At 36.5% G+C, this 26,436-nt stretch overlaps 2 protein-coding genes across 3 annotated transcripts in view; one reads left to right on the top strand and one right to left on the bottom strand.

Annotated features, from left to right (window-relative positions):
- Positions 1-1,995: 1,995 nt before the first annotated feature.
- On the bottom strand, positions 1,996-10,811 carry gpkow (G patch domain and KOW motifs). Of its 2 annotated transcripts, none has more exons than XM_026269860.1 (11): positions 10,616-10,811; positions 10,304-10,485; positions 9,459-9,598; positions 6,517-6,623; positions 4,889-5,129; positions 4,688-4,820; positions 3,856-4,036; positions 3,644-3,767; positions 3,378-3,447; positions 3,188-3,273; positions 1,996-2,424 (listed from the first exon to the last, which is right to left on the bottom strand). In XM_026269860.1, exons 1-11 carry the CDS (start codon positions 10,795-10,797, stop codon positions 2,296-2,298), a joined length of 1,575 nt encoding a protein of 524 aa, XP_026125645.1. In that variant the 5' UTR covers positions 10,798-10,811; the 3' UTR covers positions 1,996-2,295. The 2 variants fall into 2 exon arrangements, with proteins under 2 accessions (XP_026125645.1, XP_026125646.1); XM_026269861.1 differs by having other exon boundaries at positions 4,925-5,129.
- Positions 10,812-12,234: 1,423 nt separating this feature from the next.
- magixb (MAGI family member, X-linked b) overlaps positions 12,235-26,436 on the top strand; it is a 62,820-nt gene continuing 48,618 nt past the window's right edge. Inside the window, exon 1 of the mRNA XM_026269859.1 lies at positions 12,235-12,746. Within this exon, the coding sequence (XP_026125644.1) occupies positions 12,664-12,746 (83 nt within the window). The 5' untranslated portion in view covers positions 12,235-12,663. The remainder of the gene's footprint in view (positions 12,747-26,436) is intronic.

Below are 26,436 nucleotides of genomic sequence, written 5' to 3'. Positions count from 1 at the left end.
GCGAGTTTGCTGGCCAATTAAGAACAGGGATACCATGGTCCTTAAACCAGGTACTGGTAGCTTTGGCACTGTGTGCAGGTGTAAAGTCCTGTTAGAAAATGAAATCTGCATCTCCATAAAGTTGGTCAGCAGCAGGAAGCATGAAGTGCTCTAAAACTTCCTGGTATACGGCTGCATTGACCTATGGCTTTACACTGGACCTCAAGCAACGTGGATTGTGTTCTTCTCCTCTCTTCTTCTAGACTCTGGGAACCTGACTTCCAAAGGAAATGCAAAATTTACTTTCATCAGAGAACATAACTGTGGACCACTCATCAGCAGTCCAGTCCTTTTTGTCTTTAGCCCAGGCGAGACACTTCTGATGCTGTCTGTTGTTCAAGAGTGGCTTGACACAAAGAATACAACAGCTGAAACCCATGTCTTGCATACATCTGTGCGTAGTGGTTCCTGATGCACTGACTCCAGCTGCAGTCCACTCTTTGTGAATCTCCACCACATTTTTTAAAGGGTTTTGTTTCACAATCCTCTCCAGGGTGCGGTTATCCCTATTGCTTGTACACTTTTTTTCTACCACATCTTTTCCTTCCCTTTGCCTCTCTATTAATGTGTTTGGACACAGAGCTCTTTGAACAGCCAGCCTCTTTTGCATTGACCTTTTGTGTCTTGCCCTCCTTGTGCAAGGTGTCAATGGTAGTCTTTTGGACAACTATCAAGTCAGCAGTCTTCCCCATGATTGTGTAGCCTACAGAACTAGACTGAGAGACCATTTAAAGGCTTTTGCAGGTATTTTGAGTTAATTAGCTGATTAGAGTGTGGCACCAGGTGTCTTCAATATTGAACCTTTTCACAATATTCTAATTTTCTGAGAAACTGAATTTGGGATTTTCCTTAGTTGTCCATTATAATTATAATCTTCAAAATTAAAAGAAATAAACATTTGAAATATATCAGTCTGTGGGTAATGAATGAATATAATATACAAGTTTCACTTTTTGAATGGAATTAGTGACATAAATCAATGTTTTGATGATATTCTAATTATAAGACCAGCACCTGTGTATGTATGTGTGTGTATGTATGTGTGTATAATGTATATATATATATAATACATGAACCCGGTCGCTCCCTTAAAACCACTTCAGCTGTTATTTAGATTTTTTGAGAATTAGGCATATGCAATATTGGACCCACCGGTGGAGTTGATGTGGTTAATGTGTTTTACCATGCTGAAATGACATTTGTTACCCAGATTTGAACATAAAAAAAATTATATATATATATATGGTAGAGCATTGCGTTATCAAGCGCAAGGTGGGGGGTTCGATTCCCCGGGAACACATGATAAGTAAGAATTGATAGCCTGAATGTGCTGTAAGTCGCTTTGGATAAAAGTGTCTGCTAAATGCTTAAATTAAATTTAATATATATGGATAATCAAGTAAACAAAGTCCAGTAAATATTCATTTTGGAATATTGACATCAGCAATATTAAAGTTATGTTTAAATTATTAGAAGCAAAAGAAGACAAGTGTACATTACAGAGTAAAAAGAAAAAGAATATTAATCCGATGACAAAAGTTATATAGTAAATTGTGTACAACAGGTTTTTAGCAAAGTTGAAATTTTCTTGTTAATATATCAGATGATGCAGTAAGATTTATATGGACAAGTAGAGTGATGATTAAATTCTAAAATAAAAAACCATAAAAGGCATATTGAAGATATTTTAACATTTTATTATAAAAGGGTACCCTGAGTGGAAATTCTAGGTGGCTTGTGTATATCTTTGCACATAAACAAATTGAGATCTTTATTTAGCAAAGAAACCAAAGCAGAGTTTCATAAGTGTTTGCATTCTAATTAACTGGCAGTGAGATGCTCTATCCCTAATTACATTGAGTTGAAATATAATTTCCCTGATCAGCAGCAGACACTGAAACACTGATGCTTCTGAACAGATGACCGGTGTAAATGTTCATTATCACTAAACAGAGAGAAATATTGCACTTTTTTTATTTGCCAACATAACAGACTCTTACTAGCAGGATATTATGTTGCATTAAGATCATCCAATTATACAGATATGCCACTGTCACGACGCAAAAATAGTTGCGTCCAAGTATATTTAAAAATACAACACCACGACTAGCAAAATAAATTAAGTCTTGGTCATATTAAAAAATGTACAATGACGTCAATAGCAATGTAGGGAAAAAAACAGCCAATCACAGCTCATGTTGCCATCAGAAATAGGTTGGGAAGATGAAGGGTGTGTCGTTTCATCCACTTGGCCTCTCAGTGTTCTGTTCCGCCCACATAATGACAGATGGCGTCATAGTCGAGTGTGAACACCTGCTCCTCGTAGCGGTCCAGCTGAACCATGGCTCGACACTTCTCTCGGTCTCGCTTCAGGATGCGGCCCACCTGCAGGACAACGTTTGCATTATGATTCTACAGCAGAAATGCACTACTTTCCATATGGATAAATAAATACATTTTGAAAGACGATTACAGGAGTGAAAAAAAATGTTTGGAAAACCAATGCATATTAAGTGAATAAAAATAACTTAAAGGCTCTGTTCCAAACCCTAGTGCACTTCCTCGCTGTCTCCATAGGCAGCTACTTTCTAAGGTATGTTAACATGTTAATAAGAGGTGATGCATATATGGTACACCCAAATATTTCATTTTAAACAGGTGGATCTACTTTTAGTAGTAAATACATTTTTTATTCACCATCTTGGATTTTGCAGTGCATTCTGGGATAGCATGATCTCCGGAATAAATGTGTAAATGTAATGCTGCCCCACTTTGCCCAGTTGAGGAATAAGCAGGGTTATTTTAGTATTTATTAATATTCAGAAATAGCTTTTTTCTATTTGTTAGCTCTCATTTTAAAATCATTTTTTTTTCTCTAGCTTAATTTCTATTACAGTTTTAGTATTTTTTCACTTGATTTTTTTCGTTAAGTTTCTCATCTAATATTTATATTTTATTAGAGATTTAATAAGATAAAAAAATTATAATTAATAGTTTTAGTTAACAATAACACTGGGTATTCACATTTTTCTATGTGAAACAGCTTGATGTCAGGAGTGTCTAAAAGGCCTATAATGCTAAGAAGGTGGCTCCTGAGGGTTTTGGAAGAGAGCTATGCTGTACTACAAAAGCAAGTGAATCCAAATACCTGTCCTCGGTGTTCCCCCAGAACCACCATAATGTAGTCAGAGTCGTTCTTGGGCACAATGGTCTCTAGCATCTTCTGTGTTATATCTGAAACAGACAAATGAGTGAAAACTTACAATCAGCCTTAAGCCCCAAAAAACCCTCAGTGTTAAAATGCATCTTATATTGGTCAAGATTAAAGTGTTTCATACCATCCAGCAGTCTGCCCTCCTCTGTACGACACACACAGGTGTGGGGCGTCAAGACATCTTCGACTCTCATCTAAACACACAAAATTAAAAAGTTACACTTATATATCAGTAATATGTTAATTAGAAATAAGTGGTAAAAAAACGTATTTAAAATGCAGTTTCATTCTGTTTAGCTTATGAAGATGAGAACGCATCCTTTGAAACACCACTTTAGTGTCTCTCAGCATGAAAACGCACAAACCAGTCTCACTATACTGGTGAAGTACCTTTGAGTTATAGTATTTGCCTCCTTTGAATGCTTTATCTATGAATCGCACACGGAGGTCTCTTTGGAGCCAGGAGGGGGCGGGAGGGGAGGGCCGCGACTCCTTTGCTGGAGGAGGCTTCTCTCTGAAAGAACGGATAATTCATGCACCCAAACAAATACAGATTCAGTAACATATACACGCAACCTACTGTTCTTGAGCGTCCGTCTTACCGGTCTGTACTTGATTCTCTGGTTTTTCTTTTCTTCTGATCTCGGTCTCTGTCCTTCACCCTCTCTCGATCTCTGTCCGTCTTTCCTCTGTCATCTTTGCTGTTTAACCTCTCCTCTCGTTCCCTCTGCTGTTCCCGCTCTTTTTCTCTCTCTTTGTTCTTGTGTGCTTTACTAAGACGACCTGGTAGACAGAAAGGACCATTTTAATTGATAAAGATCTGGTAAACAAAATTTAAAGAGTTAAAAAAAAACAACAGTTAGAGGTTTTCCAATGGCTTTTATATTACTCATTTGTGTAAACCGGTTTCACGTGCGCAAACCAGCATGTGTGAAATATGTATGTCAGACCACACAGCTTCTGATTACAGAAAAACAAAGGCTTACTGGTGATGTTTTGGGTTTGAACTAGGCTAGTTTTCCCACAAGCTCAAATTGCACTTTACACAGTCGATCTGTATTCTCAACTGTTCTCATTCGATTTAAAGACACCATGAAATCCAAACTGATGCATGTCGATGCACATTTATGTAATAGTAACTAACATTAATATAGCTCACAATCCAATAAAATCCTCATGAATAAAATGCCTTGCACTACATTATTTCTCACAGGACATTCAGTTTTATTAGAAGCACTCACATCTTGAAGGTAAATTCATTGTTAATTTGCAATCTTAAAAATAATACTTAGAGGAAAATGCATTTAAGTTGAATAACAAATGCTTTTAGATTTAGCTAGAATAACAAAATCAGGACCAACAACTTTGATGTGTATGTAGAATTGCTGTGAAACTCAGTTTTACACAAATAACAGATGAAGATGTAAGACTTACTAAGGTCTTTGCTGTATTTGTCGTATTCCTTACGGGTGACTAGTTTTAAAGAGTGCTGGATAATGGTTACTGTCTTGCCACCAATGGCCAGTTTAACTACGACTCTGGCATTATCTGGATCCACTCCCTCTATCTGTGAAGGAGACAATGTGAGAACAAAAAAAGAGACAGAAAGAAAATCCGTAGTTTACCTTTACTTACACAGAAGTGAATTCGGATGAAGTAAAGTCCACTCACTTTCCCGTACAGGTCTTTATGGGCTCCTGCCAGGACCTGCACACATCCTCCAGGTCCTAGAACCAGCGCCTCCTCTTCCTTTCTCTCCTCACCAGGTTTAGGAGGTCTCTTGGGGACACCAGGCTCCAGGTCTTTAATAGCAGAGCGATCGGCCCCCAAACCCAGCCCTTTAGGCCTTAACTGATGCTCTATGGGCTTCACATCTCTGACGGGAAATGAGAAAAACAACATTTTTTATAAGAAGCTATTAGGATATTTCAAACATAAACCACAAGCTAACACATATCACACACATGTACATCAACCACCCCCCATAAAGAAAAGAGCAGCCTGTGTGTTTGCATGTTCATACGAGCGAACAGATGGGCCATTAAGCACAGAAGATTAAAAAGTGTGCAGCCTGTCCGCGCCAAAGATTCTGTCTGTTGGTCTGAAATAATTCTTCACTGCATTTGACATCAAATCATAATCTCATGTCATTAATGTCTCTAGCCAGGACAATAATCCCAACACAAGGAAACATGAGTGGAAAAGACTTGTAGAGAGCCAAACATCACGTGCATTAGAAAGAGCTTATCACTCAAAACCGTGACGAAACTACAAAAAAAGACACTGCAGAGGTCAAATATAAAACACACTAAAGCAGACGAGCTGTTTCAAACCTTTTCACACATGGTCAATGTGAGGTGGTTTATAATGTTGGACACATGGATATATGTATCATTTCATTTTCCTTATTATTTAAAAGAGGTTAAACTGGGTTAGCTTAAAAAAAGACCATATGTGTAAATGAACGGGCAGCCTTGAATAAAAAATTATCTTTCAAGTAAAAAATAAATAATAACTATAAAAAGGGGTTCACATAATTATGTAACCAAGCACTTAAACCAAAACATAATGGATCATTAAAAATAATTTCACAAAAATAATACTAATAGTAATTGTTCATAGTTTTTTTTTTTTTACAGTTAAAGCTGCGGTAGGGAACTTTTGACGCTCTAGCGGTTAATAAACAGAACTGCTTGCGTCTTGCGGAAGAACATTGTAGCCGGAGCTACTTCTCTCTGTTTATGTCTATGAAGAATCACAAAGGTACTGGGTTACTCCGCCGCGGTACCCCCGAAGCAATCTAAAATAGTCCGAATATAAACAGTTATTATAGGTGCATCCTAGTGATTCAGGACAAGCTTAAAAACACGGTTTGGAAAATGGATTCGTTGTGTATTCGCTTATTATGTAAATTTTTCTACATTTTGAACACAAACAAAGTTACGGACCGCAGCTCTGATTGGTTGTTTCTTACCGGGAGCGCATGACTTTCTGCAAATGGCAATAGGACCACTGGGAGGAGCCAGAGGAGCTTGATTTTTTCACAGATTATCTGTCTCATATTCTACTTTCAGGACATAATGACAGGTTTAATAAATACGTAAAAAATATATTTTTTCACGAAAGTTACCTACTGCAGCTTTAAAACATTTTATTTGAATATGCTGAGAGTCAAGAGCACCTTAAAACCAATAACAAAAAAAAAATCCAATACTTGTTTTTATTTCATTCACAATTTAACTGAAAGAAAAAAAGGTCTGTACTGTTTAAATGTGCGTCCGATCCCCTCTTCTTGCTTCCAGCCCATTCCCTTCAGCATGGCCATCCCATAAGCCTCCACAGGAACACGTTCATAGTCAGCATCTGTGGACTGAACCAGAACAGATAGCCACTCTATAGCATATTGAAAACACATCTCAAACAACTCCACAGAGCAATCAAGAACACATTCAGACCCAAAACACTAATTAGAAACACACACATCAACCTACAGAGAAGATGATAATTAGATGAAATATTACAGCTTCTTTATGCAATGAATAAACAAGCGCTTTGACAGGCAGAGTCAAATTTACTCAATGATTCTGAGCGAGTTAAAGCCTAATCGAGCTGTAGCTGGCGCTCTCACAACAATCTTCAAGTGATGGACTCGCACTGCAGGAGAAAATGACACTGGAGGTGCGAGTAAGAAAGAGAGAGAGGGAGTTTATGCAGAGTAAGCTGTTTGGATGCAGCAGGAGAGTTCTTCATCACTCATTTCATTAGGACACACCCTTATCCACCACACACACACACACACACATTAAATGCAACAAGAGCACTGCATGTGCAATGACCTTGAACTGCCCTGTGCTGACACCACATTTGGCCCCATTACTGGACAACAGCTCGAGCAGCCGATAGAACACTAATGAGAGTTAATAAAATACACTTCATAAATCAACAGCTACAATTGCATTAGAAATCCTCAGCATGTACGAACACACTGATGCGTCCCAGACTAGTCAAAGAAGGAGATCTACAAGGAAAGAATAATCTTGCTTTACAAGATTTTCCCATTCGTTTTCGATACCGTTTGCTATGATGAACTCGACACTAAAATGTATCCCATGAGCAGCGTTCTCCGAAATATTCAGAAAAAAAAACACATAAGCAATGCATGGTGCTTTATAAGGTGCTGAATAATTTCTGTTCCCAATTTTATATATAGATAGATATATATATATATATTTTTTTTTATATATATATTTATTATGTATATATATATTAGGGCCGGGACTCGATTAAAAAAATTTAGCTAATTAATTAGAGGCTTTGTAATTAATTAATCAAAATTAATTGCATTTTAATCGCATATAAATATTTGACCTGAGAACAGTGAGAAGTAATTTTTTTTTCACATGGATTTATAGTATACCATTGAATAATGACTGAATACATAAGCTTAAGCAACAAAATATTGTTTATTTTTGTTCAACCAAGTCTAGCAGACCAATGCAATTTTTGCCATTAAGTGTAGCAATAGCATATTTAGAGACAATTTAGAAATATTACATTTCAGAAATGCAGGTAGCTTATAGGTGCTGGAACCTTCTGTAAACTGTTTTTTAAGTAAAACACAATACTGTCAAGTACATTCAGAACATTGGAAACACTGACTATTAGAAAACATCTCTCTGTTGCTTCAGAGGCCATAACATACTAAGTCCAACTCTCAATAACCTTGGCCAAAACAATAAAGAGTTTAACATAAACTGCCAGTTGCTCCAACAAAATAATAAATAGTGTAAAAGTGTAAAGTCCACGCTAGCTGCTATATGTTTTGCGTTGAGGTGATACTTGAGGTTCGATGTGCTGCGGTGATATGCGAACGCTAGTTTGTGCTCCAGTATAATCGGTCCGCCGAAACTCATCCAGTGAGAAACGTTCCGCGGTGCAAAAATAAGTTATTAAAAATGCGGGATTTTTTTTTTTTTGTAATTAATTAATCTTAATTAACGCGTTATTTTTTGTGTAATTAATTAAACTCAATTAAGTCCCGCCCCTAATATATATACATATATCTATTTCACTAGTAGTTCATTGTATGAAGATTCTTTGGGTATAATATGTCACAGTTTGCTTATACTCACTTACATAAATGTATTAGTGTCCTGTACCTACTAGTAAAATATGTATATCAAAAATTATATCTGGAGTCTGGATAATTATTGGTTTGACTGTGCATAAATTCTTGTTAAAACTACAAAGTAAAGCAGTCAAGAGCGGTGAGTGATTTTTCTTTCATTTTCTTGGATTAACATTACAGCAGCTAGTAGCTAAATTAGGCGCTGTCACTTTAAGAGACGATGAACGCATCTTTTTCCTCAACTGTTTACTTTCACTTAAGAAATAACTGACAAATAACTGGAAAAAAAAAAAAAGTTTTTTCGGGCATACTTTCCAAGGCGGGTATTTTGACAGTTTGTATGTATTTGTCAGCACAAGAGCAAAAAGAAGCAAATTCGTTGTAAATTACAAGCGTTTTTGAGACGCCTTTTTCTGCGTTAGTCCTGAACACCTGAACACCGTGGTACTGAATTGGGCTCTTTCACATCCTTTGTTATTTACCTTTAGTATTTGTTCGTTCATGTGCAGGAGGGACTGTCCGTAATACGCTGCTCTCTCTCCGCACCGAACACAGCGCGCGAGTGACCAGCTACTCAGTTCAGCTTTTCCGCGTCTTATGTTTGGATGCTTGATACCGATTGTTAGCGACGGGCTTGAGCCAGCTACTAAACACGCAGTCTTTGAGCCATAGATCGTTATAGGTAAATTTTCCCATTGTGATAGCCAGGATGATTTCAATTAAGCTAAGCAGCGACTCTGACTCCGTATGATACAGTATGATCGGAGTCCGCGCGGGTTTCTGTGAAAGTCCTTCTGACAAGTCTGTATGCTGCCGCATGGACGTTTTAGTTCTGGAACACTGTGATACCAGTGTGATACCACCCAGATTCGTCATACAGAACTACAACAGGCGAAACAAATGAATGCTGTTACCGCTGCGAGCGCATTTTGATGGAAGAAAAAATTAATGGACTAGCATATCAATTTAAGACATGGCTAAATGTTTTTATGACCTTGTATTGAAAATCCGGACGTTTTTATGGCCTTCATTCCTGGATAGACCATCATCCATTTTTTGTGTCAATCTTGAACCTACCGACTCTGGTCGCAAATCCACTTTGACTGTGTCTCCATCCTCAAAACCCTGAGGGGCCTGGTTCTGCATGAGAAGAGGAATGGAAAGGTTCGAATCCATCTGCGGTCCATTCTTCCATCTCTCCTGGTGCTTTTGAGACTCTGCAGAAAATGACATTCAAACAGAAACAGAACATTGTTCTTTATTTAAGCAGATGCTTTTGAGTACAAAACTGGCTCCATCTACAATCTTTTGTTTGTCATTTCAGATCTGTAACTACTAAGCCACATTATTGCCACAACAATTGAGTTATGAGAATTATTGATGATGCATTTAATGTCAAGCATTACATCAATGAATAACCAGTGGATTCAAATACTATACAAACTACTACTGCCAGGAACACAGATCATTTCATTAGCACTTACTCATTAGCATAAAAAAGATTCTTATTATAGAAATAATACACTTTAAAAGAATATACTCAAATGTGAACTAAATGTAAGAAATGTAAAAAAAAACACTGAAAATCTAAAGCAAAGCTAGTAACATTATCTCAAAAGTAGACAAACTCAGCATGGTTATGTATTAAAACCTAGTGATACTTAACATTTTATGGCATCGTCGGCTATGTTTTACACTACAGTCAGTGTAAATGTTCTAAATATCATGGAGCTGAATGGTTACAATTTTGACCTACAAGGATATAAGCGTAGTACTCCAGAGTGAATGCTACAAATATTTTTTTTTTCTGCCAATTTTATATTAGTAAATGAATGCCCAAGTATGTCCCCTAGGTAGACATCTTAATAGGTTTTGAAACACAGCCATAACCTAAAGAACGATTTAAAAATCGATTTACACACCTTCGATGAGTTCTTTGACGGCTAGGGACTCCACCGTGTCCTGTTGCCCTGGCTGGGACGGGTCTCTGCTCTGGGACGGGTCTCTGCTCGTGTCCCCTCGATCAGCAGCATCCTGCCGGTACCAGCGGTTCTTGTGGATCAACGGGATGATCAGCTCCTTCGGTTTCTCCACCGGTTTGGTTCTGTAGAAGTGACAGATTCATAAAAGTTGAAGCACATGGCACATGATGAGATAGAAATAATAAACGTCACACTAACGTTACTTTCAATTAGGCTATTTGCTAACCTAGCTAACGTTAGCATTCTACTCACCCTTTAAGTTCTTTCCCTTCGACTTCAACTAAATAATCTCGCTCTTCCGCTTTCCCGGGTTTAATCTTACTCAAAGTTTTACTAAAACCGAAAGATATTGGGCCAGACTTTTTGCCTCCATCGTCTTGGCTGATATTATCATTCAGTGATTCACGCTCCTGATGCAGCTCCGGCAACGCCATGATTGTTGTGTGCTGCAGACGCTGGTACATGTAGTTTTATTGGACAGACAGTTCTATATTCCTGGAGGTCCCAAAGACTACAATTCCGATAATGCAACACAGTACGCACTACTGTATTTCGTTTTGTAAAAATACATAATAGAAAATATAGTTTAACACTTGTTAAGGATAAGGATTTTTTCTATTATTTTATTTACTAATACATTAATATCTAAATAATGAATATTAGTTCTACCTTGTTCAACTCACCTTGCAGTGACCCCTAAATTAGATAAACTTGGTGTGAAATTTTACTATGGAAAATATAAATCCAAGCATATATGAATGAATGTTGTGATAAAAAAAAAAATATATATTTATATATATATATATATATATATATATATATATATATATATATATATATATATATATATATATATATATATATATATAAATACATGATTTAAGCAACACTATTACATAATTTAATAATAATAATAATAATAATAATAAACACATGATAGGTAAAAATTGATAGCCTGAATGCACTGTAAGTCGCTTTGGATAAAGTCTGCTAAATGCATAAATTTATTTTTTTATTTAATTTAATAATAATAATTATTATTATTCAGTCTAGTTGTTCATAATTTGCCAGTGATGTAGGGTCATAGATTTGCCCTAAAAAGAGCATCAGTGAGTGAGGCAAGAAATCTCTTCATGACTGACCCAGGACAAGGTGGGAAAAAAAACTGTGACCAAAGACTGGTGTGACTCTGTCTCGTTGACAACAAAAAAACATAGACTATGTACACAAACCATGTCTACTTTTATTATCCAGACAAGTTGAAAAAAAAAATTGCGAACCATGTTATTTTGGTTTCCTGGTTTTAGCTGAAAGAATGTACCATCTAATTATTCTTGGAGATCACCAACCCATCTGGTTTGAGCTTGTTTAAATGGAAGAGGCGGTAAAACACAACTAGTTTCCCAACTCACTTCCCATCCAAATCCTCCCATTTCACCTGTCCGTATTTCGCTCCCTGACCTGAGGTGCTTTAAACAAAACCGGCAAACCTGGTTCGTTTACACAAGGGGCGGCTCTTCCCTTTAAATCATTCCCTCCCCTCAGCGCCTCCAACATCGCTTCTTACCCCAGTGTTTCTCTTATCGCCTGCGCCTGGGAATACTGAAGCGGGCGCTAGAAGCGACCTGGCCCGCTCACACGCATCGCTTCCCGCAGCACGCCTTCACGGACATCCGTGGCACTGTCCTCCGGCTCATCATCGATCCTGTCGCCGTGCTCTGCGAGAAGACAGACTCAGCATAACCGATGCCATGTAACGCATCAGCGCATTTATCTAGAAAGTCAAAACAATTGCCCGGATTGAAACGCTTTGGGACGCGATGAAGAGAAAGCGGTCACTATGAAGGTAAGGGATCTGCCATTGATTGTAAGTGGACGTGTTGCTGTGTGGAAATCACTCAAGGTGCTGCTTCTGTCAAGAACATTGAAAAAAAGCTCTTTAGTTTGTTCAGGACACAAGTTATCTCTGGCCTGAAAACCACAATCCAATGACAGTGGCTGTTGTTTTGGAGTGTCTACAGCCAAGTGGAAACGCGCTGTCCGATGTGCGGTTTTTTTCCCCCCTCGCAGAGCATCGTCACGGGTCCCGAGCTGAACACACACTCACACACACTGAACACACACTGAACACACACGCGTCTGGCGCGCGTCTCAGCTGCGAGCGGATAGTGCTCTCTCTAGACACTGACAACATTTAGAAGTCGTAGAAAGTTACAGATCTCGCAGCATCCTCCGAATAATTAACAGTAAGGACATCTCTTGAGGAATTTGACCGTCGGGGTCAAGTCTAGTTTTCATCAATGTATATAGACGCGTTTAAAAGGATGATTTTTGAACGGCTGAATTGTTTGAAAAGAATGTGTGTGTGTCAGCGACAGTGCAGGTGAGTGTTTTCTGCTAAATATCCGTGTTGTCTGAATGTTTGGACTGTAAATGTGGGTGTGGGAGAGACGCGAGAATCTGTAGTTGCCAAATACAGTTTATGCTACAATATGTTAGTTCTGATCTATCTATCTATCTATCTATCTATCTATCTATCTATCTATCTATCTATCTATCTATCTATCTATCTATCTATCTATCTATCTATCTATCTATCTATCTATCTATCTATCCTTTTTTAATTTTAGACTAAAAGTCACCATTTGTTTTGTTTTTTGTTATTTATTATGTCTAGATAATTACTTCTTAATGAAGTTAAAATATAACAGCTGTTTGTACAGTTTTGTTCTTTGATAAATGTGGAAGTAATTTTCACACTATAATATATTACTTATTTATTTATAATATTTTTTATAAATTAAGTATTATTATTTTAGTATTATATTAATTTATCATTAACAGTTATTTGTTTTATAGATCATAAAACAGTTTATTATGCACAGTATGTTATCAATATTATTTACTATCTATCTATCTATCTATCTATCTATCTATCTATCTATCTATCTATCTATCTATCTATCTATATACTAATAATAAACTATTTGTATACTTAATAAATAACTTTTAATGATAGGGTAATTAATGTGATTTGTATACATCTCTCTCTCTCTCTCTCTCTCTCTCGTATATATATATATATATATATATATATATATATATATATATATATATATATATATATTTCTTTCAGTAATTTGTTTATTTGTTAGTATAGTACAGTACAGCATATATATATAATTTATTTATTTATTTCAGTAATTCTTTCATTTGTTAGTACAGTTATTATTAACCTTCATCTGCTTATTTAGATGAGTCCAGACATGATCAGGCTGAATTTATTTAGCTTGTTTGTTTTCACACCGATGGAAAATGTATTTTTGATGTTGTAAATCTGTTGTAAATCTTGGTTTAACTGTCTTGCATGTCATCAACTTGATGCGTGTCTTTGCATTTCATCAGGTTTGAACGGTGATTTCTATGTAACTTTCCTTGTTTGTGTAACTTTGAATCGTAGTCATTTGTATGTGACTGGCGTACGTGCCAAAGAAACAGGCAGAGAGATGCTGAGTTGTTGAGGTGTGTGTGTTTGGGTGTGACTGTCCTGATGTGCTGCTGAAATAATGAATGTTGTGACCCAGACTTCACAACAGTGCATTGCTGAAGGCTCAGGGAGCAGTCAAGGTTATCCAACAGTTATGAATCATTCATTAATATGAGAAAGAGACGGAGGATGAGGCAGAAGTCTGAAGAAAGCAACAATTGCAATACTCCCCATCCCGAACCCTTGAGAAACACTCACTTCACAATACAGGCTGTGTGTGTGTGTGTGTGTGTGTGTGTGTGTGGACATATGGTTGTGTGTATAATAACGCTAGCCTCTCCTCACCTTCTCAATTTCAGCTAAATTATAAATCCAACTTCTGGCCAATTACTTATAATCGTCTTATTGAGGCTGTCTGAATGTTCCTTCATTTGAGTCCATCTGATAGAGCGTCTGCTAATGAGATGAGTCTGATCCTCTGTGCAGAGCATGTTTTGTGCACGGTTGTTAATTGTGTGATTATATGCACAGTCCACACTTCACTTCATGCATATTCAAGGTGATGTGTAGAAGGTGTGGGTGAAGGAGAGGGAGATGTGAGGATGCTGCAGTTTACCCTTGCTGTGTAGGACAGCACTGCAAGACGATTCTGCCTCTTTGAGCTCACTGTTTGCATTACAAGACCATCACAATCTGCTAATCTGTTTCAGTTTATTGAGTCTCAGATGTCTAATGCAATCAACATCAGTCATATTATGTGAGAAACTGTGAAGGTCATTGGTAAAGGAAGTGATGTCACACTAAACTTCAAAAAAAAAAAAAAAAAAAAAAAAGATTACTAGTCGAGTACATTTTCATATTCATATTAATTTACAAAAAAATACAATTTCAGTCTTTCTGCTTTAAAACTTCACATTTAATTCACCGTTACTTGCCATTTCTTTGTAATTCATTGTGAAATTTAGTAGCAGTTTCTTAAAGAAAATTTATTTGAAACCAGCTTTTTTACAGTTAGTTCATCCAGAAATAAAAATTCTTTCACTGTGTTCTAAACCTCATGTTGTTATTATCTTTTTTCCCCATAAAACACAAATGGAGATACTTTGAAGAGTGTTTATGCTGCTCTTTTCCATCCAACTAAATCATGCAGTAATTAGAGGCTGTTAAGTGTGCTTATATCTTTTATTATTTCTTAGAAAAATAGTCATGTGCTGTGTACAAAAAAAAAAATGAATGAATGAATAATTTAAATAAATAAATAAAACAGAAAATGATTTTATAGAGTGGACCACTGCAGACTCTCAAGTCTCTTAAAGTGTTAGATCATTTGTCCTTTTTATGACGGGCCATATTATTAAAACATCATGTGTTGCAACTCTCTAAAAACTAAAAGAAAATGATTCAATAATAATATTTTTTATATTTTATTTTATACTCACATTAAAAATATATTATAATTAAAATGAATATAATTAATATAAAAACAATTAATACAATTAAAAATAACTAAGATGTGTACACTGGCATGTATTCAAGGTGTAAAAAAATATGTAAGTACTTTTTACTTGGTTGTTCCAATACTTGACATTTTATTAAATGTAAACTTTTCTTCAAAGTGGTGTAAATCTTTTCAAAACCATATGAAACCCACGTTAATAGAAAGAGCGCATTTATAAGAACCTGGCACATAAACTTGAATTTGAAAGCATTTTTCCTTTTCTATATCATGGACTTATTTATTGTCCAGGCTGTCATGGCACATTATGACTTAAAAAAACAATGACAAAATATTATTATTATTATTTTTATTTATTTTTTTGAGCACACTGTGCCTTTAACATTATAAAATAATGGCACAAGATGGCATCCCCTTACCCCCAAGGGTATAAAAAAAAAGTATAGTAAAACTATCAAAACACACCAATCAATGAACCAAACAGTTTGAACACCTATAACTTCACTTGAGTCAGTGAAGTGTGGTGCAATGAGATTGTATTGTTCTTTATCTTCCCACTATTTAACCTAAGAGTCAATACCTTGACCATAGTTCCTCTCGCTTCATTATCCAGACCAAATGGTCCTTGACATGTCTGTTGCTTGGAACAACACAAATATCATTCTGAACGGTGATGGATCGGTCCTCGTTATATGGATATTGATAGCAGGTAGGGCATAAGCGTGTCGCTGTAAAATTGCTACAAGAGAACCGCACACAGCCTTGAGCTGTAGGCTGCACCGAGGGCTGCAGGGATCAATATCAGCGAGGAGGAGAAGAGCGAGGGATGCAAGACATGGTTGAGGAGGGAGGAACAGAGGGGTAAGGGACTAAAAAGGATGAGGAGGCGGGGCGAAAGGGGAGAAAAGGAGGCTGGTGGGGAGAGAGAGCTCAGAAGGAAGCGATGGAGGGTCACCTTCAGCAATGGCATCTGATTCAGCAGATCTTTCCCACTCGGGTTACTGCACTGTGACCTAGCCGAGCATGCTGGGACTCTCTGAGGCCAAGCCTCCCTTCCCCTTTTATTTTCTCTCTCTTTCTATCCCTCTTTCTGTTTCTCCTTTGACCTTTTATCTATACAAACTCAATCTCCTCTTATTTTTGTCCGTCTCCACACAACTCAGGATTTATGATTTGTGATGGGTTTATTTGCTCCAATATCATGTCATTGTCATCATCTAGCTTTAGAGTCTTTAGTCATGTCACAAAATACCTAGACATTTTTTTCTCTTGTGTTTGGGTCATTTTTCATCTCCCTTATGTTATGTCAACATCTTGGTTTTTGTCTCGCTCTATCTCTGTAGACAATCACCACTCCCACACAAGCGTTTTGCTCCGTCATACTTTTGTTTTTGGTCTTTGCACATCATGCTGAGACAATTTTGTTTGAGCTCTGACAATAAAAGCCTTTCGACAAAGAGAAATCACAATTAAAAGCGTTCAGGCATGTAGTTTCTCATTGTCACTTTTGATCTATGACTGAATCTTTGAAGTACTTTGCTGTATTTTTCCCATCTAGTTTTGGGACAGATAATTTTTTGTAAAGAAACGTCAGCTCTTTGTTATCTACAATTACCACTACATTATATATATATAATTATTATTATTATTATTATTATTATTCATAATATTTTAAATAATACTTTTATAGTGCAAGGATGCAATAAATTGATCAAAAGTGACATTTATAGACATTTATAAGACATTCATAGTGTTACGAAAGATTTCTGTTTCAAATAAATGCTGTTCTTGACTGTTCTTTTCATCAAAGAACCCTATTTTTTTTTTACTTTTTCAACATTAATAATAATCATGTCTTTTGTGCATATTATTTTTTGTGCAAATCAGCGTATTAGAAGACGAGTAATGATGCTGAATAATCAGCTTTGCTATGACAGGAATGAATTACATTTTAAAATATATGAAACAGAAAATGTCTATTTTAAATTATAATATTTCACAATATTACAGTTTCTTATATATATATATATATATATATATATATATATATATTTTTTTTTTTTTATTGAAGGAAGAACAAAGTTATGTATCACATACAGAAAGGGTCAACAATGTTCCTTATTTTTACAATTTTTCACCTTCCCACAACCCACCCACTGAACATAGAAAATAAATAAATAATAATAATAAAATATATAAATGTATACAAATAAAATAAAATAAATAAAATCAAAAATAGAAAAACAGTATTTCGAAGTTCTTATATTACAAACAGTGAGAAAATAATTGACATTGTTAGCCCATTGTATTGGATTGCGTTATCCGTTTCAGTTTGCACAGGCCTTTTAAAAACAATATTAGTTTTAGTTTGGGGGAAGAGTTATATCCTTTTCTGAATAAAAACGTTTAGTGGATCCTCTAAGAGAATATTTAATTTTCTCCAATTTCAAAAACAGCATCACATCACTGAGCCATAGTGAAACTAAAGGTGGTTTATTTGATTTCCAATCAAGTAATATTCTTCTCCGAGCCAAAAGACATGCAAAAGCGCATGTGTCTTGACAATTTTTGGACATGACCACACCTTGTACAGGTACTCCAAAGACAGCCATCTCAAAACTAGGCCTGATATCCTTAACATATGCCTCAGACAACATTTTAAACATAGCTGTCCAATAATCCAGCAGTCTGGGACAAGCCCAGAACATACGAGCAAGGTCTGCTTTAGCAGAGTGACAACGCTCACATGTATCAGCTACATTTGTGTATATTTTGGACAGCCTAACCTTGCTGTAATGAAGTCTGTGGAGGACCTTGAACTGTATTAAACCCAAGCGAGAACAGGAAGTTGTTCCATTCACTCTAAATAATGCATTATTCCAGGTTTCCGCTGATATATCCACTGTCAAATCCTTTATCCATTCTGCACGGATTTTGTCTAGATTAATATTTTTTATTGATATTAAAGTATTATGTACATTAGACATTATTCCCTTCAAATGTAAGGGAATGTTTAAAATTGAATACAATCCTGTACAGGGAGGAATGGATGGATATGTGGGACAATGATTTTGTATTAGATGACGAACCTGAAAATATATAAAAAGGTGTGATCTTGGCAGGTTATATTTTGAGGAGAGATTGGAAAAAGGAGCAAAAAAACAATAAAAGTCAGTAAAAAGATCGCTAAATTTAACAAGACCTGATTGTTGCTACTGATTGAAGACTGAGTCCAACAATATTACTGTTTCAATGCATTTTTAAATCAAATAAATGCAGCCTTGGTGAGCATAAGATACATTAAGATCTTTCAAAAACATTAAAACATTTTTTTACCAGAAACAAACCTTTTAATGGTAGTGTACTTGATTTTATGTACCCTTATTACATTTCTCGTAGCACATTTATTCCCTACCCTGATTGCATTGAGCTCCATGGGTATTAAGTCTAATGTGGGTGTGTGTGTAGGCTGTTTTTTGGGAATGTTTGGCATGCATTTTTTCAGCCCACTCACATTTAATCTTTTCTTTTTAAATCTGTCACGGCTGTCCATGTGTCTGCTGCGCTAGTGGCCCAGATTTGGGCCGGATTGAGCATCCCAGAGTTTAATGCAGCCAGTGTCCGTGGGTGCGGGAGAGTGATTAAATGCAAGATGTGTTACCATCCAGACGTTCTCCAGCAGTCTATAGGCTGTGTGGATGCTCAGGTTCGTTTGGAGGTCGTTTGTAATTTAAGACGCACAGGCTGGCTGGCCTCCAGCAAGTCTCTCCGTGGAGGGTGATGTAAGATTAGGGTCAGAGCAGTCAAATACAGGTTACTTATTAAAGTTATGCCAAAGCCTAAATTCTTCTTCGTAGTAATGCATTAGCTGCCCATAAGTGTGTTGTTTTTGCTATTGTAGCTTTAAGACCCTTATTAAATGACATTGTAAAAGCTTTACAAAGCAATATGTGGCACACAATCAGTTAAAGGAAGTATGCTCTTTCTTGCTACTAGTGTCACTTAGCAGAATTACAGAAATAAAGCTTTTATGCCCAATGTGCTTCAGCAATAGGGTGACCTTGTTCTCTTTACGTGGTCTTACACTTCATGACTGAGTTGCTGCTGTTCCTAAACTCTTCCACTTTTCAGGGATAAAATTTCACAAACTGCAAAGATGGCATGTCATCCTGACCTACAGTATACCTTATAGGTAGAGTAACATAATATAGCAAAATAATTTTTGATAGTGCAGTATATGTCATATATTACATTTCTATGGGTAAGCAGACTGCTGTATATGTTTTAATGGCGCTTGAGAGGCTTTATTATTTAAGTATATTATTTTTATAAGTATATTATTTCCGGTATGCTATTTCTTTTGACAAGTTAAGCGTAGTTAATGTGGTAAATCTGGACAGTCATGCATAAAAATGTCCGATGTTCAAATAGAAAATGGATATTTTTGTCCCCTTGGAAAATAAGGCATCGAGAAACGCATCAAAGCTTTATTGGACTTCTGGTCTCTCAGGATTCTGCGAAGGAAAGTAAATTCCCCTCTCAGTCATTGTGTAGAGTTGTCATGCTTACCGACACTATTACAACAAGGATGAGCAAACGAGCCGGGGATAACGGAGTAAACTGAGTCATCACAGACTTGGTTAAGGAGAAAACCTGCAAGGTGAAATGCAAAGATTTGTTTCCTTTGTCTTGCTCACTTTTTTCCCCTAGCCTGCATAACAATCGGTGTGCCCGAACACAGATGTGTATTTCACACTGAGTGATATTCCTATCAGAGCGAGGTGTTTCTCATACGAATGAGGTGCTTTTCCAGCTTTGACTGGAATAAATGTTCTAGATTGTTGAGCAGAAGCCTAGTCGGATCATACAGGTGCAGTATTCACCTTACAGCTCTTGTTTATTCCTCTTAAGATAAATGTATGCAGTAGATAGCTTCATGTATTCTACCAACAGTGGTTTGTTGCTGAAAGCCTGACACAGAGATTTGTTATTGTCTTCTGTCTTGGTGGATAGTTTTATTGCTGTTATGGATGCGTTCTATCATTATGAAATTCGTCTTTGATAAACAACATTTATGGTCCTTGGAATTGAATGCTTTCGTTATGTAATACATCTTCATTCTGTGACTGTCGCTGTCCGTTTGTCTCTCGTTTTCATACATCCTTTGCACTCTTTGACTGATTGACTGTGGAATCCAATTAGACACTCTTGAAATTGAGACTCTCTTCTCTTTACTTTCATAATCTGGGCATGTCTCAGTTGAGAGTACAGTTCAGTGTAGGCGGTGGCTCCAAGATTTGCGGAACGGCATTGACCCTTTCGTTAACTGAAATAATGTTTATACCAAAATATACAGCCATAATAATACAGGTGGTAAATAGAAGGATGACTTGATGTTTATCATTAATGACCTTCAAATAAAAAAAAGGCTGATAAACATGTTCAGCTTGTGACACTAAAAAAATATAAATATATACAGTAGAAAATAATCATGTCTGTCATGTAATTCATGTCCATCATTAATTTCTATTTTTGACAGCTAGGTTGATTGCAGTTTTTCTCAAGCCTCCAGTATAATAGCCTCAAGTTTTATAATTACATTATCATTAAATATTATGAATCTTTGCTGTTTTATCTCAGTTTTTTCTGTTTCTCTCTGAGGGGCGTCTGAACTGATAAATCTCTTTATTGCTTTAATCACCTTCTAATTAGTGTCACAAGCCTGGAGCCCCTGTTTATCTTCACCGGCCAAAAGAAGTTACTCATCTTTATTTTTTATCTCCCTGTGTCCTTTGGGTTCATAATAATGAACATGCCTTGAAATGGCCGGCTGTTTCCATCTAACCCAGATTTATCTTTCTACAATTTTAAAAGTTTGAAGTAATAGTTCATAAAAGAAAAAAAGAAAAAGAAAATGATCTGAAATATATGAGTCTGTTTCTTCAATGGAACAGGTTTGGATAAATGTAGCATTACATCACTACTCAAAATATGAATACATAGTCCATGATAAACTGATTAAAAACTTCTTAATCATGGATTTATTTCTTACAAACATGCATCTTTTCACTTCACAAGACAGTAATTGACGGACTGGAGATGTTTGGATTATTTGAGGATTATTGTGTTGTTTTTATTGGCTGTTTGGACTCTCATTCTGACGGCACCCATTCATTGCAGATGATCAATTAGTGAGCAAGTGATGTAATGCTAAATTTCTCCAAATCTGTTCTGATAAAGAAACAAGCTCATCTACATCTTGAATGTACATCTTCCAGTGATAATGAATTCAGCAGTCTCTAATAAGCCAGTGGGCCAGGGAAAGGTTAGCTATGATAATGAATACAGAGATGAACATCCATTGTTCCACATTCTGACCAGGAACAGACATACAGCGCCCGTTCACATGACTCTATACTAGTTTCACTGGCACACACAACATATAGCCTATAGCGTTAGTTATTCATGTTGTCATGAATGAGATGCCATGGGTGTTCCTGGAATAAAGACTGATCCAAAAATAGGTCTTAGGAGGAAACAGATATATTTAGAGAGAAAACAACAATGGCGGTAGATGTGACAGATTGTTTTGCTCCGGGACTGTATGGAATTTCACTGGTGAGCCATTCTAGCAGAACAGAGGGGTGGATGCGAAAACGGATATGGGGTGGTCAGCTCTTTCCTGACCTTAAGGGTCAGCATTTTCAACACTACATGTAAAATATGCAGTATCTTCATAGAAGCACCAGCGTTTCTATTTCAGCCAGTTGAAATTGATGTAACAAAAGAGTGTTTCCAAAGCAGAAAATCTGCTATATGGAAAGTATAGTTCAATTAAATTAAATTCAATTCAAGTTTATTTGTATAGCGCTTTTTACAAAACAAATCGTTACAAAGCAACTTTACAGAAAATTATGTTTCTACAATATTCTACAATATTTAGTAGTAGTTTGTGCACATTTGACAGGATTTTAGAAAAAAATAAAAATAATAATAATAATACAAGACGTAGTCAGCTAGACGATGAACTATCAATATTATTAATTAAGTTATTATATGATTCAGTCACACATTTAGCAATAATGGTTAGTTCTGTTTGTTGATTCAGGGTTAGCATCATCTGAGGTCCTCTGAGGGTCAGCATCATCTCTTCTCAGGTTTTCTGGATCCAGACTGGAGCTTGTGTAAATCCTAGTTACCAAAACATAGAAACAAAATACAGACATCATTAGCATAGCTGCTGATCCAACAAAGTAAAATTAGTTTAACCCAAGCTAATGAATAAAAATGCACCTTTGATCAGATGCAACTACACTCACAATTAAAAAGATACATTATTCGAATGCTTGGCGAAAGAGATGTGTTTTTAATCTAGATTTAAACAGAGAGAGTATGTCTGAACCCCGAACATTATCAGGAAGGCTATTCCACAGTTTGGGAGCCAAATGTGAGAAAGCTCTACCTCCTTTAGTTCACTTTGCTATCCTAGGAACGACCAAAAGTCCAGCATTTGTGACCTTAGGGTGCGTGATGGGTTGTAACGTGGTAGAAGGCTAGTTAGGTACGCTGGAGCTAAACCATTTAGGGCCTTATAGGTAAGTAATGATAATTTGTAACTGATACGGAACTTAATAGGTAGCCAGTGCAGAGACTGTAAAATTGGGTTAATATGATCATATTTTCTTGACCTGGTAAGGACTCTAGCTGCTGCATTTTGGACTACCTGTAGCTTGTTTATTGACGAAGCAGGACAACCACCTAGAAGTGCGTTACAATAGTCCAGTCTAGAGGTCATGAATGCATGAACTAGCTTTTCTGCATCAGAAACAGATAACGTTTCGTAGCTTGGCAATGTTTCTAAGATGGAAGAATGCAGTTTTTGTAACATTGGAAATATGATTTTCAAAAGACAAATTGTACTTATAGTGTACTTACAGTGTATTTATCTAAGAAAGTTCTGGTAATACAAGGTAACTACATGGGGTAGGGTTAGGTTTAGGGGTAGGTTCAGGGTTAGTACCTAGTTATTACATAGTTATAGCATATTGGGTAGCACTTTATTTTACAGTCCTGTTCCCCATGTACATACTATGTACTTATTATAGTAATTACAATAACTATGTAATAACTAGGTACTAACCCTGAACCTACCCCTAAACCTAACCCTAACCCATGTAGTTACCTTGTGTTACCAGAACTTTCTTAGATAAATACACTGTAAGTAAACTATAAGTACATGTTAGTACACGTACTGTAAAATAAAGTGCAACCATAAAGTGCTACCCAAATTGCTGTCTAATATAACACCCAGATTTCTGACTGTAGAGGAAGTAACAGTACATCCGTCTAGTTGCAGATTGTAATCTACAAGATTCTGTGTAGTGTTTTTTGGTCCAATAATTAGTATCTCTGTTTTATCCGAATTTAATTGGAGAAAATTGTGTGTCATCCAATCTTTTACATTTTTAACACACTCTGTTAGCTTAGATAATTGGGAAGTTTCATCTGGTCTCGTTGAGATATATAGCTGAGTATCATCAGCATAACAGTGGAAGCTAATTCCGTATTTTCTAATAATATTACTATATTACTATAGAATATCTAAGCTAATAATAATTATAATCACGTTGTTTGTAATTGTAAGATTGGGTGACACAAGTAAATATGCCACTATAAGTAATGACAAATAATCAGAATTGAATGAAAATGTTTGTACACGTGTATGAAACAAATGTATTTTTGTCCCTTAGAGAAAGATCAAAATGCTCTTTATATTTGTAGCGATGACTAGGAGGCTTTTCATCTCCAGAGACACAGAGATTCAACCTTTGAATATAAATGCAACTAATGCCGCTGAGCAAGGTTGACAGTCTAGAGCGTGAAGATGTGTAGCTATATAACCAGAACCACCGCTCTGTGTGTGTGTGTCTGACAGCACGAGACGTCTCAAACCAACCAGACTTGACATTTTGTCTCACACAAAGACACCTCCAGACATTTGAGTGTGTAACTAGGAGTATATTTGCTTGATCTTGCCACATATACAACAAATAGAAGGACAGCATTGGGCTGATAGATAGTCTTTGTCTGTCTGTCTGTGTATCTGTCTGTCTATCTGTCTGTCTATCTGTCTGTCTCTCTGTCTATCTATCTGTCTGTGTATCTGTCTGTCTGCCTATTTGTTCGTCTGTCTGTCTGTCTGTCTGTGTATCTGTCTGTGTATCTGTCTGTCTGTCTCTCTGTCTATCTATATGTCTGTCTGTCTATCTATCTGTCTGTGTATCTGTCTGTCTGCCTATTTGTCTGTCTGTCTGTCTATCTGTCTATCTATGTGTCTGTCTGTCTGTGTATCTGTCTGTCTGTCTATCTATCTGTCTGTCTTGTCTCTCTGTCTATCTATCTGTCTGTCTGTCTGTCTATCTGTCTGTGTATCTGTCTGTCTGTCTGTCTATCTGTCTGTGTATCTGTCTGTCTGTCTGTCTATCTGTCTGTGTATCTGTCTGTCTATCTGTCTGTCTGTGTATCTGTCTCTCTATCTGTCTGTCAGTCTGTCTATCTGTCTGTCTGTGTATCTGTCTCTCTGTCTATCTATCTGTCTGGCTGTCTATCTCTCTGTCTGTCTGTGTATCTGTCTCTCTATCTGTCTGTCTGTCTGTCTATATATATATCTATCTTTCCGTCTGTCTGTCTGTCTGTCAAATGTTCATTTATTTATTTATTTGCGTGTTTATCTGTTTGTGTTTTTTATAATAATAATAATTATTATTATTATTAATTAATATAAATAAATGCATTTATTTGTAAAGTGGAATTGCGTGCATCCCGGCTTCATGTGCAAAAACCATGCATTGTAAGGTTTTACATGAAGAGGGTGACAAATGAGGACATAACCCATGTCCCCATTTTTCAAAATGCTTATAAACCATAAAGAATGAGTTTTTTGAGGAAGTAAAAATGCACAAAGTTTCCTGTGAGGGTTAGGGTTAGGTGTAGGGTTGGTGTAGGGCCATAGAATATACAGTTTGTACAGTATAAAAACCATTACGCCTATGGGATGTCCCCACTTTTCACAAAAACAAACGTGTGTGTGTGTGTGTGTGTGTGTATCTGTATACAGTATATGCATGACAACATATATATGTTTCTGCTCACATAACAAATCACTCATCACCATAGACCTTATGTTGAAATTATATTTAATTATACATTATTTTATACAAATTAAAACGGGGTTGTGATGGACTATATTACAGTCTGTTTAATAGGTTGTCCTGGCTGAATCTCATTTATCATTTCTAATTTTCTCAACATATTTTCTAAAGTTATTTATCCACTGGAAGGGAGTGTATTTTAGTGTTATCCCGCTCTCTATCCGTGGACACCTGAGCTCTCCTGCTCCAAGGTCATATCCACGACTCCTCTTCCTGTGCCAATGGCCGCCTGCATGGAGCCTGGCTCAGTTTATCTCTGTATACGTAGCTGTTAAAAAAAAGACTCCTCCTATCAGCTGCTGGATCTTCAGGGGGTGGGGCTGGATAAATGACCGATCGGCCAATTGCTCAACTGGAAACAATTAGTCATGTCTCCTCAGATGCTTCTTGTGCTGTTTAATTAGCCTCATTAAGCCTGGTGGGCAGGACAGCCTGAGGGGACATGCGGACGCCGGAACCGTGGTTACTACTGTGCTGCAGTCAGGTTGACTGACCCCCTGGTTAGGATTGTATCGATCACCAATTAGGGTATATTGATTTTTCTCAGATGCCCGATGGTAATAACATAAGAGAGACAATTAAGAGGAAAGTGTAAGATGGTGCTAGAAGCTAACTCATGTGCTGCTTTACTATAAGTCATGTTTTATGGTTGTAAAACCAGACCAAATATGACCTTTTTATCCACAGTGCGCTTTTTTTTTTTTTTTTTTTTTTTTTGCATTTTTTTATTTAAAAACCTGAATAATCTTAAAAGATCCTGTGGGGCAAAAACAGCCAATAAAATCTCAATGTAGTCAGATTGGTCTGTTGGCTGATTTAAGAGCAGTGCTGCTATTTATATTTTGTTATAGTATTTATTCATATTTAGAATTTTTATATTTTCAATTTACATTTTCATTTTAGTTTTAGTGAATTTGTT

Source organism: Carassius auratus, chromosome 8 (assembly GCF_003368295.1).
Source record: "Carassius auratus strain Wakin chromosome 8, ASM336829v1, whole genome shotgun sequence".
Classification (NCBI taxonomy): domain Eukaryota; kingdom Metazoa; phylum Chordata; class Actinopteri; order Cypriniformes; family Cyprinidae; genus Carassius; species Carassius auratus.
This window is presented reverse-complemented; position numbering and strand designations above follow the sequence as displayed.